Source organism: Scyliorhinus canicula, chromosome 2 (assembly GCF_902713615.1).
Source record: "Scyliorhinus canicula chromosome 2, sScyCan1.1, whole genome shotgun sequence".
Lineage (NCBI taxonomy): Eukaryota > Metazoa > Chordata > Chondrichthyes > Carcharhiniformes > Scyliorhinidae > Scyliorhinus > Scyliorhinus canicula.
Window position 1 is genome coordinate 281,700,285 of NC_052147.1, and position 13,623 is coordinate 281,713,907.

At 47.5% G+C, this 13,623-nt stretch overlaps 1 protein-coding gene across 3 annotated transcripts in view; it reads right to left on the reverse strand.

The window, feature by feature from the left end:
• Nucleotides 1–13,623, reverse strand: part of slc4a3 (solute carrier family 4 member 3) — a 176,938-nt gene that overhangs the window by 129,658 nt on the left and 33,657 nt on the right. For all 3 annotated transcript variants that reach the window (XR_005459828.1, XM_038790157.1, XM_038790158.1), the window contains exons 2-6: nucleotides 11,748–11,896; nucleotides 9,408–9,555; nucleotides 5,143–5,402; nucleotides 4,093–4,193; nucleotides 2,840–3,063 (exon numbers count right to left, since the gene is read on the reverse strand). Coding sequence is in view for 2 of the 3 variants with exons in the window: in XM_038790157.1 (XP_038646085.1) it covers nucleotides 2,840–3,063; nucleotides 4,093–4,193; nucleotides 5,143–5,402; nucleotides 9,408–9,555; nucleotides 11,748–11,801 (787 nt within the window). In the remaining variant the exon portion in view is untranslated. The remainder of the gene's footprint in view (nucleotides 1–2,839; nucleotides 3,064–4,092; nucleotides 4,194–5,142; nucleotides 5,403–9,407; nucleotides 9,556–11,747; nucleotides 11,897–13,623) is intronic.

Here is a 13,623-nt window from a genome sequence, read left to right on the forward strand (position 1 = left end):
ATTTACCAACATTGAACTCCATCTGCCAGTCCCTTGACCACTCACTTAAACTATCTATATCCCTCTGTAAATTGTGAACAATTGCAGATCCAACACTGATCCCTGAGGCACGCTTCTAGCCACTGATTGCCAACCAGAGAAACACCCATTTATCCCCACTCTTTGCTTTCTGTCAGTTAACCAATTCTCTATCCATGCATTATCCGGCTCGCCATGCGCCTTTATCTTATGCAGCAGCCTTTTGTGCAGCACCTTGTCGAATTCCAGATACATCACATCCACCGGATGTTCCCCGTTGTCCACTGCGCTCGTAATGTCCTCAAAGAATTCTACTACATTAGTCAAACATGACCTGTCTTTCATGAACCCATGCTGAGTGTGCCCAATTGTGACAATTTCTATCGAGATGTCTCACTATTTCTTCCTTAACGATAGATTCAAACATTTTCCCCACTACAGAAGTTAAGCTAACCAACCTATAGTTGCCCACCGGTCGAGGCAGAAAAGTGGTGCGGCGGGGTGGAGACTCCAACCCTTTGATTTTGAGGTTTTGCGTGGGCTGGGAAGGTCCTGTGGGTTAGGGGGGTGTTCCTGGAGAGGGAGCAACAGTGGGGGTGGTTGGATTGACGAATGTGATGAAATATTATTGAGCAGCAAACACTGCTACGGTGAGGAAATGGGCGGTGGAGGAGAGGTCGGTGTGGGGATAGGTGGAGGTGGTCATGTGTAAGCAGACCAGCCTGAGTGCACTGTTGTTAGCGCCCCTTCAGCTCTCGCCAGTCAGGGACTCCACCTGCCCAGTAGTGGTATCAGCGCTGAGGGTCTGGAACCAGTGTAGGCAGCACTTTGGTTTGGAAGGCATGTCTTTGTGGGCGCCGATCTGTGATAATTATAGGTTTGCTGGTACCGAGCTTCTGGGGATGGCGGCAGGTAGGGATAGCTGGAGATGGATTTTGTTGGGCTGGTGGGACTCGGAGCCGCTGAAGGCTGGAGTGTGGGTGAGCGATTTGGCAGAGTTCCTGTAGCTGGAAACAATTAAGTTCGCCATTCGTGGGGCAGGGTTCACCTTGAGGTGGAGGCCATTTATTGACTTCTTTAAGGAGTCGGCGGTAGTGGGGTGCTGGTTGTGGGTTTTATTTGGTTTGGGTGGTAGTGTCTGCTTGTAGCGGGGGGGAGGGTGAAAGGTTGAGAAAATAAGGCGGATGCCGGGAGCTGGGGATATGGTAGGCGGGCGAACGGGTGGTTTCTGAGGCGAGGGCCCTTTTGGTTCTGTGTTTCTAAATATTTCAAAATGCCTTCAATAAAATGTTTTTTTTTTAAAGGGAGGATGGATAGGCGGAGAGGTTTAGGGAGGGAATTCCAGAGCTCGGGACACAGGCAGCTGGAGGCACGGCCGCCAACAATGGTGCGATTAAAATTGGGGATGCTCAAATGGTAGGAAGTAGGGGAGCGCAGGGGGTTGTAGAGCTCAGATTCCTGTTATTATTTTTACGCCCACCCGATTCTGGCCCGTCCCCAGATGGTGGGGGGGTGGATGTAATGCAACATGAATCCAAACTTATAGCTAAGTTCCGCACGCAAGAGTGCGGCCTCAACCGGGATCTTGGATTCATGTCGCATTACATCTACCCCCCACCATCTGGCCTGGACTTGCAAAATCCTACCAACTGTTCTGGCTTGAGACAATTCACACCTCTTTAACCTGTGATTATCCCTCTCCCTGGACCTCATCTCTGACTTTGTCTATACAGTATAAATGTTTCTGGAACATAACCTCTCCATTCACCTGAGGAAGGAGCAGTGCTCTAAAAGCTAGTGTTTGAAACAAACCTGTTGGACTTTAACCTGGTGTTGTAAGACTTCTTACTTTGAATAGTATGTTTTAGTTTTAACCTGTCCCAGAATACATTCCTGATTTTGTTACATATCATCATTTATGGGGCTGGTTTAGCACACTGGGCTAAATCGCTGGCTTTTAAAGCAGACCAAGGCAGGCCAGCAGCACGGTTCAATTCCCGTACCAGCCTCCCCGAACAGGCGCCGGAATGTGGCAACTTCATTGAAGCCTACTCGTGACAATAAGCGATTTTCATTTTATTAATGTGTATCCTTTTATAGGTAGCGTTATGTGGACGGGGCAGTGAAAATCCACTCGATATCTGCTCAACTGTTTGTTCACATTATCATTGTGTATTATACCTGTGTTTTTTCATTGTCTGATATTGCTGTTTTCCCTCTGTGTGACCACTGGGCATTGTCACCACATGGTACTCTGGTGGGTTAATGCTACTCTTTTGTTATTGCTGCATTCTCACTGAACATTATCCATGTGTTTATCTGTCTATTATCCCTGCATGTTATACATACCCAAGCTCACCATCGTCCCACTGATTCTGTCTACACCTCCCGCTGCCTCAGGAAGGCAGACAGCATTATCAGATACCCCTCCCACCCAGGCATTGCCTTCTTCCAGACCCTTCCATCAGGCAGAAGGTACAGAAATCTGAAGCCTCGCACATCCAGACATAGGAACAGCTTCTTCCCCACAGCTACAAGACTCCTCAACGACTCCCCCTCGGACTGATCTGTTCCATGTAAGAACACTATTTACGACGCCTTATACTGCTCTTGTTTGTCTCTTATTCCGCACTGTAACCAATCACTATTTGTTGAAGTACCATTTGTCAATGTTCTCTGTCGATTATTCTTTTGTCAACTATGTACGTACTGTGTGCGTTCCCTTGGCCGCAGAATAATACTTTTCACTGTACTTCGGAACATGTGACAATAAATATCAATCAATCAATCAATCAACACCCTAGTATTGGATTTTACTTACTTTTCATGTAGTCTAGGTCAGCGCTGGCCAGCATCTGGGCCTCCGCGTCATCGGTCGGCACTTTCTGATACATGGCGGCACCGCCTGCAGTCATACTCCCGATGCAAATCCGTTCCCGCAGGTCGTAACGTGCCCGCTGGCCACTCGGCATCCGGTGCAGGGGCTTCCGTTTGTCAGGGCTCCTCGGGAAGGTGTCTGGAGAATCCTGGGAAGGTTTCTGTAACCTGCGGAGGTGGCGGGGGGGGAATAATTATTTTTTTAAAAAGCATTACTTCAAGAGACAGGCTGATGGAACAGAAACACTAGGACAAAGCAGGTATCGCGTATCAGTGAGCAATGAGGATTGAAGACTGCCCGTGTTAACGTTAAGGGGCAATTTAGCTTGGCCAATCCACCTATTCTGCACATCTTTGGGATGTGGGGCCAAAATCCACGCAAACACGGGGAGAATGTGCAAACTCCGCATGGACAGTGACCCAGAGCCAGGATCGAACCTGGGTCCTCGGCGCCATGAGGCAGCAGTGCTAACCCACTGTGCCACCGTGCTGCCCCCGAGGGCACCGATTTAAGGTGATTGGCAAAAGATGCCAAAGGCAAGATGGGGGAAACATTTTTACGCAGTCAGCGGCTTGGGTTCCGGAATGTACCGCCTGAGAGTGTGCTGGAGGCAGACTCGATCAAAACAAAATTGGACAAGAGAAAATATTCGTAGGGCTACAAGGAGAAGGCAGGGGAGAAGGACTAGGTCAGTTGCTCGTACAAAGAGGCAATACGGACATGACAGGCTGAATGGCCTCTTTCTGTGCCATAATCAATCTATGATTCAAGTGGGAGTGACGATTCCCAGGGTCATCCCTGATGACAGTGTCATAGAGTCAAAGAATCCCGACAATGCAGAAGGAGGCCAGCCGGCTAATCGATTCTGCACCAACCCTCTGAAAGAGCACCCTAACCAGGCCCCCGCCATTCAGCCCACCATGATCGTGCTAGCTCTTTGAATTCCACGACCCCCAATTGTTGTCCCATGGACTGACAAGCTAAGTTACCACTAGCAGGACACTTTAGGTTGATCCTGACCTATTGGCCTTTGATGCAGTGGGCATTGCATGGTGATCAGAAGCCCTGGGCAGGTATTGGCTCTCCCCAGGGGGCTGCTGGGTGGACAGCCAAACGCTCCAAAAGCTCAAACTGAGGACAAAGGACCTGTTCCTGGAATGTACACAGATTGGCTTGCCCCTGGGGCTGTATCTGACCTTTCTGCTTTTCCTGAATAAGGTTCCAGTGGCTGTCTGGGAGAGTCTAGGACCTGTTCAATCACGAGAGACTCCGTTGATTCAGGTGAAGCAAGATGGCTCTGCAAAAAGATGGAGAGAAAGAGTCAGCAGCCACTTCAAATAGGTGGTGTCTCGATTATCCTTACAGATACGCTGTTGTCCCTCCATCTTGGTCCAGTCTCTGCCACCTTTCCCGCTCCAACACAACGTCTTGGCCCCATTCATTCAATAGGGATGAGGGATGAGAGACTTCGAAAAGCTGATACAGTTCTCCTTCAAGTGAAGAAGGTGATGGTGAGATTAAAAGAAGGCATTCAAGATTATTTTTGATAGCGCAACTCAGGAGAAACTATTTCCACTGGTCTCCCTGAACCCCTCGATTAAACTTGTGTATCTGTTATTCTATATATAAACCCCTCAATTAGATTCCAGTCTGTAACTCATTCCCAGGTATCTGTTATTCTATATATAAACCACCCTGAACCCCTCAATTAGATTCCAGTCTGTAACTCATTCCTGGGTACCTGTTATTCTATATATAAACCACCCTGAACTCCTCGACTAAATTTAGTCTGCAACTTACTCACGGGTGCCTGTTATTCTATATATAAACCACCCTGAACCCTTGATTAAATTTAGTCTGTAACTCATTCCTGGGTATCTGTTATTCCAAATATAAACACCTCCGAACCCATCGATTACATTCCAATCTGTAACTCACTCCCGGGTATCTGTTATTCTATATATAAACCATCCGGAAAACCTCGATTAGATTCCAGTCGGTAACCCACTCCCAGGGATCTGTTATTCCAAAAATAAACCACCACGAACCCCTCGATTAGATTCCAGTCTGTAACTCACTCCCGGGTATCTGTTATTCCAAAAATAAACCACCACGAACCCCTCGATTAGATTCCAGTCTGTAACTCACTCCCGGGTATCTGTTATTCCTAAAATAAACCACCCCGAACCCCTCGGTTAGATTCCAGTCTGGAACTCACTCCCGGGATTTGTTAGTTGATATATAACCTTAGGCGGGTCGCGCATCTCCTCGTTTGCTGACAGATCTTTGTCTTGGGTCTCGAATTCCGAAGCCTCTTCCTCCTCCTCTTCCTCATCTACCTCCTGGATGGTGGGCGTTACCTCAGACGGAGGCACCGAGGTCTTTTTCTTTTTCCTCTTTCTCTTCTTCTTCCGCTCTGGGCGAGGAACCTTCTTCCGGTAACGCATATGGTGTGGCAGACGCGTTGAGAGTGGGTGGTGAATGTGGTGGGACGTGTGTCGATGATCTGGTGAATACACAGAATTATGTAGAACTTTACAGCACAGAATCAGGCTGTAAAACCATAAGACCGTCAGACATAGGAGCAGAATTAAGCCATTCGGCCCATCGAATCTGCTCCATCGTTCAATCATGGCTGATATTTTTCCCATCCCCATTCTCCTGCCTTCTTCCCATAACCCCTTATTAATCAAGAACCTATCTATCTCTGTCTTAAAGACACTCAGTGATTTGGCCTCCACAGCCTTCTGCGGCAAAGAGTTCCACAGATTCACCACCCTCTGGCTGAAGAAATTCCTCCTCATCTCTGTTTTAAAGGATCATCCCTTTAGTCCGAGATCGTGTCCTCTGGTTCTAGTCTGTCCTACAAGTGGAAACATCCCCTCCACGTTCATTCTATCTAGGCCTCTCACTATCCTCTAAGTTTCAATAAGGTTCCTCCACATCATTCTAAACTCCAATGAGTACAGACCCAGAGTCCTCTACCGCTCCTCATACGACAAGTCCGATCTGCTTCCACCACCTTTTCAGGCAGCACATTCCAGGTCACAACAACTCACTGACTTAATAATTTCTTTTTTAAACCCCGTCACACTGGGGTTGGCCATTTCTTAGAATCACAAAATTGTTAGAGCTCAGAATTTAATAATAATCTTTATTGTCACAAGAATGCTTACATTAACACCGCAATGAAGTTACTGTGAAAATCCCCTAGTTGCCACATTCCGGCGCCTGTTCGGGTACACAGAGGGAGAATTCAGAATGTCCAATTCACCTAACAGCACGTCTTTCAGGACTTGTGGGAGGAAACCGGAGCACCCGGAGGAAACCCACGCAGACACGGGGAGAACGTGCAGACTCTGCGCAGACAGTGACCCAGCGGGGAATCGAACCTGGGACCCTGGAGCTGTGAAGCAACGGTGCTAACCACTGTGTTACTGTGCCCTCCCCCATTTCTTTATCATAATCAACCACATCACCAATTTTTCTAACATCTGCACGCTTCCTCATCCTACCCACCTATATTAAACTCTAAATAATTGACATATACCAAGAATAGCGAGGGACCCAGTACTGAGGCCAGAGAAACCCCACTGCTTAACAGCCTCCTGGGCACAGAAATACCCGTCGACCATTACCCATTCCTGCCAGTCACTGATCCACCTTCCCACCTTTCATTGGATTCCATGAGTTTTGAATTTTCTAACCAGACTGCCAGACTCTAAGCAGAAATCGGCTATCCTTACCCGGTCCGGTCTATGTGTGACTCCAGACTCAACAGCAATCTGGTTGACTCTCTGCTCTCTGAAATGGCCCAGCGAGCCACTCACTTCCAACTAAATTGCTGTGAAAAGCTAAAACTCACACGGACGGCAACAGTTCAAGAGTTAGTTCCATAGAAGCATAGACTCCCTACAGTGCAAAAGGAGGCCATTCGGCCAATCAAGTCTGCACCAGCCCACTCCCCCGCCTTATCCCCATAATCTGCTCATCCTTGGACAGTAAGGGGCAATTTTAGCATGGCCAATCCACCCAACCTACACATCTTTGGACTATAAACGGCAGGACAGGTAGATAAGCTGGTTAAGAAGGCATATGGGAAACTTGCTTCTATTAGCCAAGCCACAGAATATAAGGGCAGGGAGGTTATGGTGGAGCCCATAAGGCCACAGCTGGAGCACTGTGTGCAGTTCTGGCCACCACACTACGGGAAGGATGTGATTGCAACGGAGAGGGTGCAGAGGAGATTCACCAGCATGTTACCTGGGCTGGAGTGTTTCAGCTGTCCAGCGGCTGGATAGGCTGGGGTTGTTTACCCTGGAGCAGAGAAAGCTGAGGAGGGACCTGGTTGAGGTGTATAAAATTATGAGGGTCACAGATAGGGTGGATAGGAAAGAACTTTTCCTCTTAGTGGAGGGATCAATAACCAGGGGGCATAGGTTTACGGTAAGGGGCAGGAGGTTTAGAGGCGATTTGAGGAAAAGCTTTTTCTCCCAGAGGGTGGTGGGAGTCTGGAACTCGCTGCCATAAAGGGTGGGAGAGGCGGGAACCCTCACAACATTCAAAAAGTATTGAAATGCCACCTCATTCAAGGGCTGGAAAGTGGAGTAGAGTATATAGAGTACATAGAACATAGAACAGTACAGCACAGTACAGGCCCTTCAGACCATGATGTTGTGCCGACCATTTATCCTAATCTAAGATCAACCTAACCTACACCCCTTCAATTTACTGCTGTCCATGTGCCTGTCTAAGAGTCGCTTAAATGTCCCGAATGACTCTGACTCCACCACCTCTGCTGGCAGTGCATTCCACACACCCACCACTCTCTGTGTAAAGAACCGACCTCTGACATCTCCCCTATACCTTCCTCCAATCACCTTAAAATTATGTCCCCTCATGACTGCCATTTCCACCCTGGAGAAAAATCTCTGGCGATCCACTCTATCCATGCCTCTCATCACCTTGTACGCCTCTATCAAGTCACCTCTCTGCCTTCTTCGCTCCAGTGAGAAAAGCCCTAGCTCCCTCAACCTTTCTTCATAAGACATGCGCTCCAGTCCAGACAGCATCCTGGCAAATCTCCTCTGTACCCTCTCCAAAGAGGGTACAGCCTTCCTATAATGAGGCGACCAGAACTGGACACAATATTCCAAGTGTGGTCTAACTAGAGTTTTATAAAGCTGCAGCAAAACCTTTTAAACTTAATCCCCCTGTTATTGAAAGCCAACACATCATACGCCTTCTTAACAACCCTATCAACCTGGGTGGCAACTTTGAGGGATCTATGTACGTGGACCCCAAGATCCCTCTGTTCCTCCACACTTCCAAGAATCCTACCTTTAACCCTGTATTCAACCTTCCAAAATGAATCACTTCGTATTTATCTAGGTTGAACTCCATCTGCCACTTCTCAGCCCAGCTCTGCATCCTGTCAATGTCCTGTTGTAACCTACAACAGCCCTCAACACTATCTCCAACTCCACCAACCTTCGTGTCATCGGCAAACTTACTAACCCACCCTTCTACTTCCTCATCAAGTCATTTATAAAAACCACAAAGAGCAGAGGTCCCAGAACAGATCCTTGCAGGACACCACTGGTCACCGACCTCCAGGCGGAATGCTTTCCATCCACTACCACTCGCTGTCTTCTTTCGGCCAGCCAATTCTGTATCCAGACAGCCAGATTTCTCTGTATCCCATGCCCCCTAACTTTCTGAATGGGCGTACCATGGGGAACCTTATCAAATGCCTTACTGAAATCCATATACACCACATCCACTGCCCGACCTTCATCAATGTGTCTCATCACATCCTCAAAGAATTCAATGAGGCTTGTGAGGCACGACCTGCCCCTCACAAAGCCATGCTGACTATCTTTAATCAAACTATGTTTTTCTAAATAATCATAATTCCTATCTCTCAGAATCCTTTCCCATATTTTGCTCACTACAGACGTAAGACTGACTGTTCTGTAATTCCCAGGGATTTCCCTATTCCCTTTCTTGAACAGGAGAACAACTTTCGCCTCCCTCCAATCATCCGGTACTACTCCAGTGGAGAGTGAGGACGCAGAGATCATCGCCAACAGCGCAGCAATCTCTTCCCTCGCTTCCCGTAGTAACCTTAACCTTAGTAGATAGGTACATGATGGTTGGCATAGACACGATGGACTGAAGGGCCTCTCTTTCCATGCTGTATACAGTCTATGGCTCATGCCCATACTCAGATTCTCTCACACTCTCCCCCACACACAGAAAACTCACACTTACACATTCACGGAAACCCCCCCCCCCACACACACATATTGTACACACTCCCGCACACATGCTCTCAATCACACACTCACTTTTTCACACATACACACAAACACCTCACACATACGTGCTCATCTGCATCTATACCCACATATATACCCGAGTACGGATGCATACTCTCTCACATGCACACACTATAAACCCATGTACCCGACTCACACACGCACTCACATGCACGTGCATACCCGCTTACATTCAAAGTCCTTTTCATTGTAGGTTCTCTCAGGTTCCCGTGGAGGGCGCTCACTGATCAGGTCACTTAGCCGCTCGATGCCCAGCAGTTTGTCCAGCTCTTCTTCCTCCTCTTCTTCCCCACTAGGCTTCTCGACCTCATCTTCGGCCTGCGAACAGGAATGGTTGTGGCAGTTTACTGCAGCGATCGCAATCATCTCAGACGCAAAGGGTGTTACCCTATTCACACCCTCAACAGTTAGCGTTGGTGACATGATCAACACTCGTGTTTGTGGGCCAATGCACCTGTATTTGAGGGCAAGTGCGGACTTCCAATCCCCCCCGCAACGGCGTTTACGATGGACACTCTGCCGCGGGATTACAGAATCCTGCCCCGATCTCCCCTGACAAAGCCATGCTGACTATCCTTGATTAATCCTTACCTCTCCAAGTGGGGATATATAAATGATTTGCAGGCAGGGACAGAGTGTAGCAGAGCAAAATTTGCAGATGATACTGAAATAGGTGGGAAGGCAGCCAGTGAAGAGGAGATAAAATTTTACAGATGGATATAGATAGACTAGGGGATTGGGCGAAGAGTTTAATGTGGATAAGTGTGAGGTTATACATTTTGGTCAAAAAAAAAGAAAGGCAAGTTATTATCTTAATGGAAAGCAGATTCAAAATGCGTCTGGGCAGAGGGATCTGGGTGTCTTTGTTCATGAATGGCAGAAAGTCTGTATGCAGGTACAGCCTGTAACAAGAAAGGCAAATGAAATGAAATGAAAATCACTTAATGTCACAAGTAGGCTTCAAATGAAGTTACTGTGAAAAGCCCCTAGTCGCCATATTCCGGCGCCTGTTCGGGGAGGCTGATATGGGAATTGAACCGTGCTGCTAGCCTGCCTTGGTCTGCTTTAATAGCCAGCGATTTAGCCCAGTATGCTAAATCAGCCCCCAAATGGAATGTTAGCATTTATTACAAAAGGACTGGAGTATAAAAGTAGAGAAGTGTTGTTGCAATTGTATAGGGTGTTGGTGAGACCACATCTGGAGTATTGTGTCCAGTTTTGGTCTCCTTATTTGAGGAAGGATGTGGTGGCATTGGAGGCAGTTCAGAGGAGGGTCACCAGATTGATTTTGGGGATTTGTCTTATCCTATTAAAATTGGCTTTCCCCCCAATTCAGAACCGTTATTTCCGGTCCATCTTTATCCTTTTCCATAACCACGGTAAACCGTACGGAGTTGTGCTCACTATCAGCGAAACGCTCCTACACTGACACTTCCTCCATCTGCTCGGCTTAAAATGAGGGCAAGTGCCACTCCCTCTCTTGTAAGGCTTTCTAAGTGCTGGCTCAAAAAGATCTCTTGGATGCACTTTAAGAATTCCGCCCCCTCTAAGCATTTCACACCATGAAGTTGAAATGCTGTATTATTCATATCCTATTGTTTTTACACTTCTCTGAGATTTGCCGACGTGTTTGCTTGTTTATCTCTCCTTGACTGTTTGGGGGGTCTGTAGTACACTCCCAGCAACGTGATTGCCCTATTTTTGGTTTACAGTTCCATCCACCAGTTCAGCCTCAATTGAGGGGCCTGCGAATCTATCATCCCTCCCCACTGCAGTAACTGACTCCTTGATCAATATTGCGACACCTGCCTGAGGTTTCTGTACCCTGGAATATTGAGCAGCAGCCCTGCCCCTCCTTCAGCAGTGGACTGGTTTCTCTGTTTGAGATGCTAAGTGTTCCTGCCGGAAACAATTCGTGTTTCCGTTGGGAGCTCTATTCAAGACATGCAAACGATGGTGATAGTGGTGATGGTGCTGGTGATGATGGTGGTGATGGTGATGATGGTGATGGTGGTGATGGTGATGATGATGATGATGATGATGATGAGGATGGTGATGGTGATGATGATGGTGATGATGAGGATGATGGTGATGATGGTGATGATGATGATGATGAGGATGGTGATGATGATGGTGATGATGAGGATGATGGTGATGATGATGATGGGGATGGTGATGAGGATGGTGATGATGATGGTGATGATGAGGATGATGGTGATGATGATGATGGGGATGGTGATGATGATGGTGATGATGATGGTGATGATGAGGATGATGGTGATGATGATGATGGGGATGGTGATGAGGATCAGTGTGTGCCTGATTTGAGCTCAGGATGTCGAAGTGCAAGAGGGGAAAGATTAGCTGGAGTTCAGACCTCCTCGATAGTACGGCCTGGTCACTGTGTGACTGACTGACCATCTGATAGTGCCGCTGCAGCTCTGGGTAACTGACCTCTCTACTGTCACATGCTGATATTTCCCTTCCCTGTGTCATCGGCCATTACTCACCTGATGTAAACACGTGGGGACATCTGCTGGTTCCCTTGCCCCGCCAGCTGCCATAGTTCACTGTGATGGCACAGGGAGTTCAGAGCGCTGCCCAATCAGCCCTTCTCCTTCACTATCGTCTTCACCACAAACCTTAGCGATGGCATAACCTGTAAGGAGAGACAGAGAGAGAGCCATGAGACATGAATTTACAACTGGGGAGAGAAAGATGGAGAGAGAGACATACACAGAGGGAGCAATTAGACACAGATATGTGAGTAGAGAGAGAGAGTGCACTGGGAGACAAGTATATGTGGGGAGAGAGACACAGAGGGGGAGTGAGACTCAGAGAGAGATGGAGGGAGACAGAATGACAAAATGATAGAAGGAGACAGAGCCACAGGGAGACAGAGTGAGAATCAACGAGAAGACAGAAAGACAGAATGAGTGAGACACATAGAAAGAGACAGAGAATGACAAATAGAGTGGCAGAGATAGAGAGACAAAGTGAAAGTGGGAGAGGGTGGGGAAACACTGGGACACGGCATACGAGCAGAGAGAGAGGCAAAGAGACAGAATGATAGAGAGTGAGAGAGAGTGAGAGAGTTGGAAACACAGAGACAGAGAGAGAGTATGAAATAAATCCTTCACTTCGCTGATCTACGAGTGATAACTTTGCTTTTTTTTTTGTTCTAACTGCCCCTTCTGAAGTTTTTCAACAGATGTCAAGAACAAATTTCTCAGTTACCGATCATAACAAGGGCTTCTTGTTGCTGTCTGGCCTATTAACATACTGGCCCCTCTCCTGGGTAACAACACACCCTTCACACAATTGAACAGCAAAATATTACCTGTGACTCACACTGGGGCTCGTCAGTTAATTTATTGCCCAGGTTAAGAACTTTTAAAGGGACGCTGCTTTCATGGAATAAATTTCCCTCATTGTTGCCTCTGAGCCAGCGTCACAAATGGGAAAACGTGGGACGGCACGGGGGGCGCAGTGGTTAGCACAGCTGCTTCACGCCGCTAAGGACCCGGGTCCGATCCCGGCTCTGGGTCACTGTCCATGTGGAGTTTGTACATTCTCCCTGTGTCTGCGTGGGTTTCACCCCCACAACCCAAAGATATGCAGGGTAGGTGGATTGGCCAGGCTAAATTGACCCTTAATTGGAAAAAAAAAGAATTAGGTACTCAAGATTTTTTAAATTTTTTTTAATGGGAAAACACATTGAATGGCTTTTTGATAGTTCATGCAGTTCACCTGTGAGCGAAATAGCTGTGAAAATGACACCCAACTCAACATATTCCATAAACAACAAAAATATGGGGAAAAAATGTTCTGACCGCTAGAAATTGATTCCTTAATTATTCAGAAGGTTAAGGATCAGTCACTTTGCAAATGTACAGAGAGTAGTGTTCTTTGTGTTGCTTATTTAGGATGGTTGGTGTCGTGTTCCACAAAGACCACAGTATAGCTTTTACTTAAACAAAGCTATGATTTTATTTACACTACTAAACTGGGTTTCGGCACTTAGTCCTTAAGAATACAGAATCAGGGCAGCACGGTGGCGCAGTGGTAGCACTGCAGCCCCAAGGCACCGAGGTCCCAGGTTCGATCCCGGCTCTGGGTCACTGTCCGTGTGGAGGGTGTACATTCTCCCCGTGTTTGCGTGGGTTTCGCCCACACAACCCAAAGATGTGCAAGGTACAAAGAACAAAGAAAAGTACAGCACAGGAACAGGCCCTTCGGCCCTCCAAGCCCGTGCCGACCATGCTGCCCGTCTAAACTAAAATCTTCTACACTTCCTGGGTCCGTATCTCTCCATTCCCATCCTATTCATGTATTTGTCAAGATGCCCCTTAAACGTCACTATCGTCCCTGCTTCCACCATCTCCT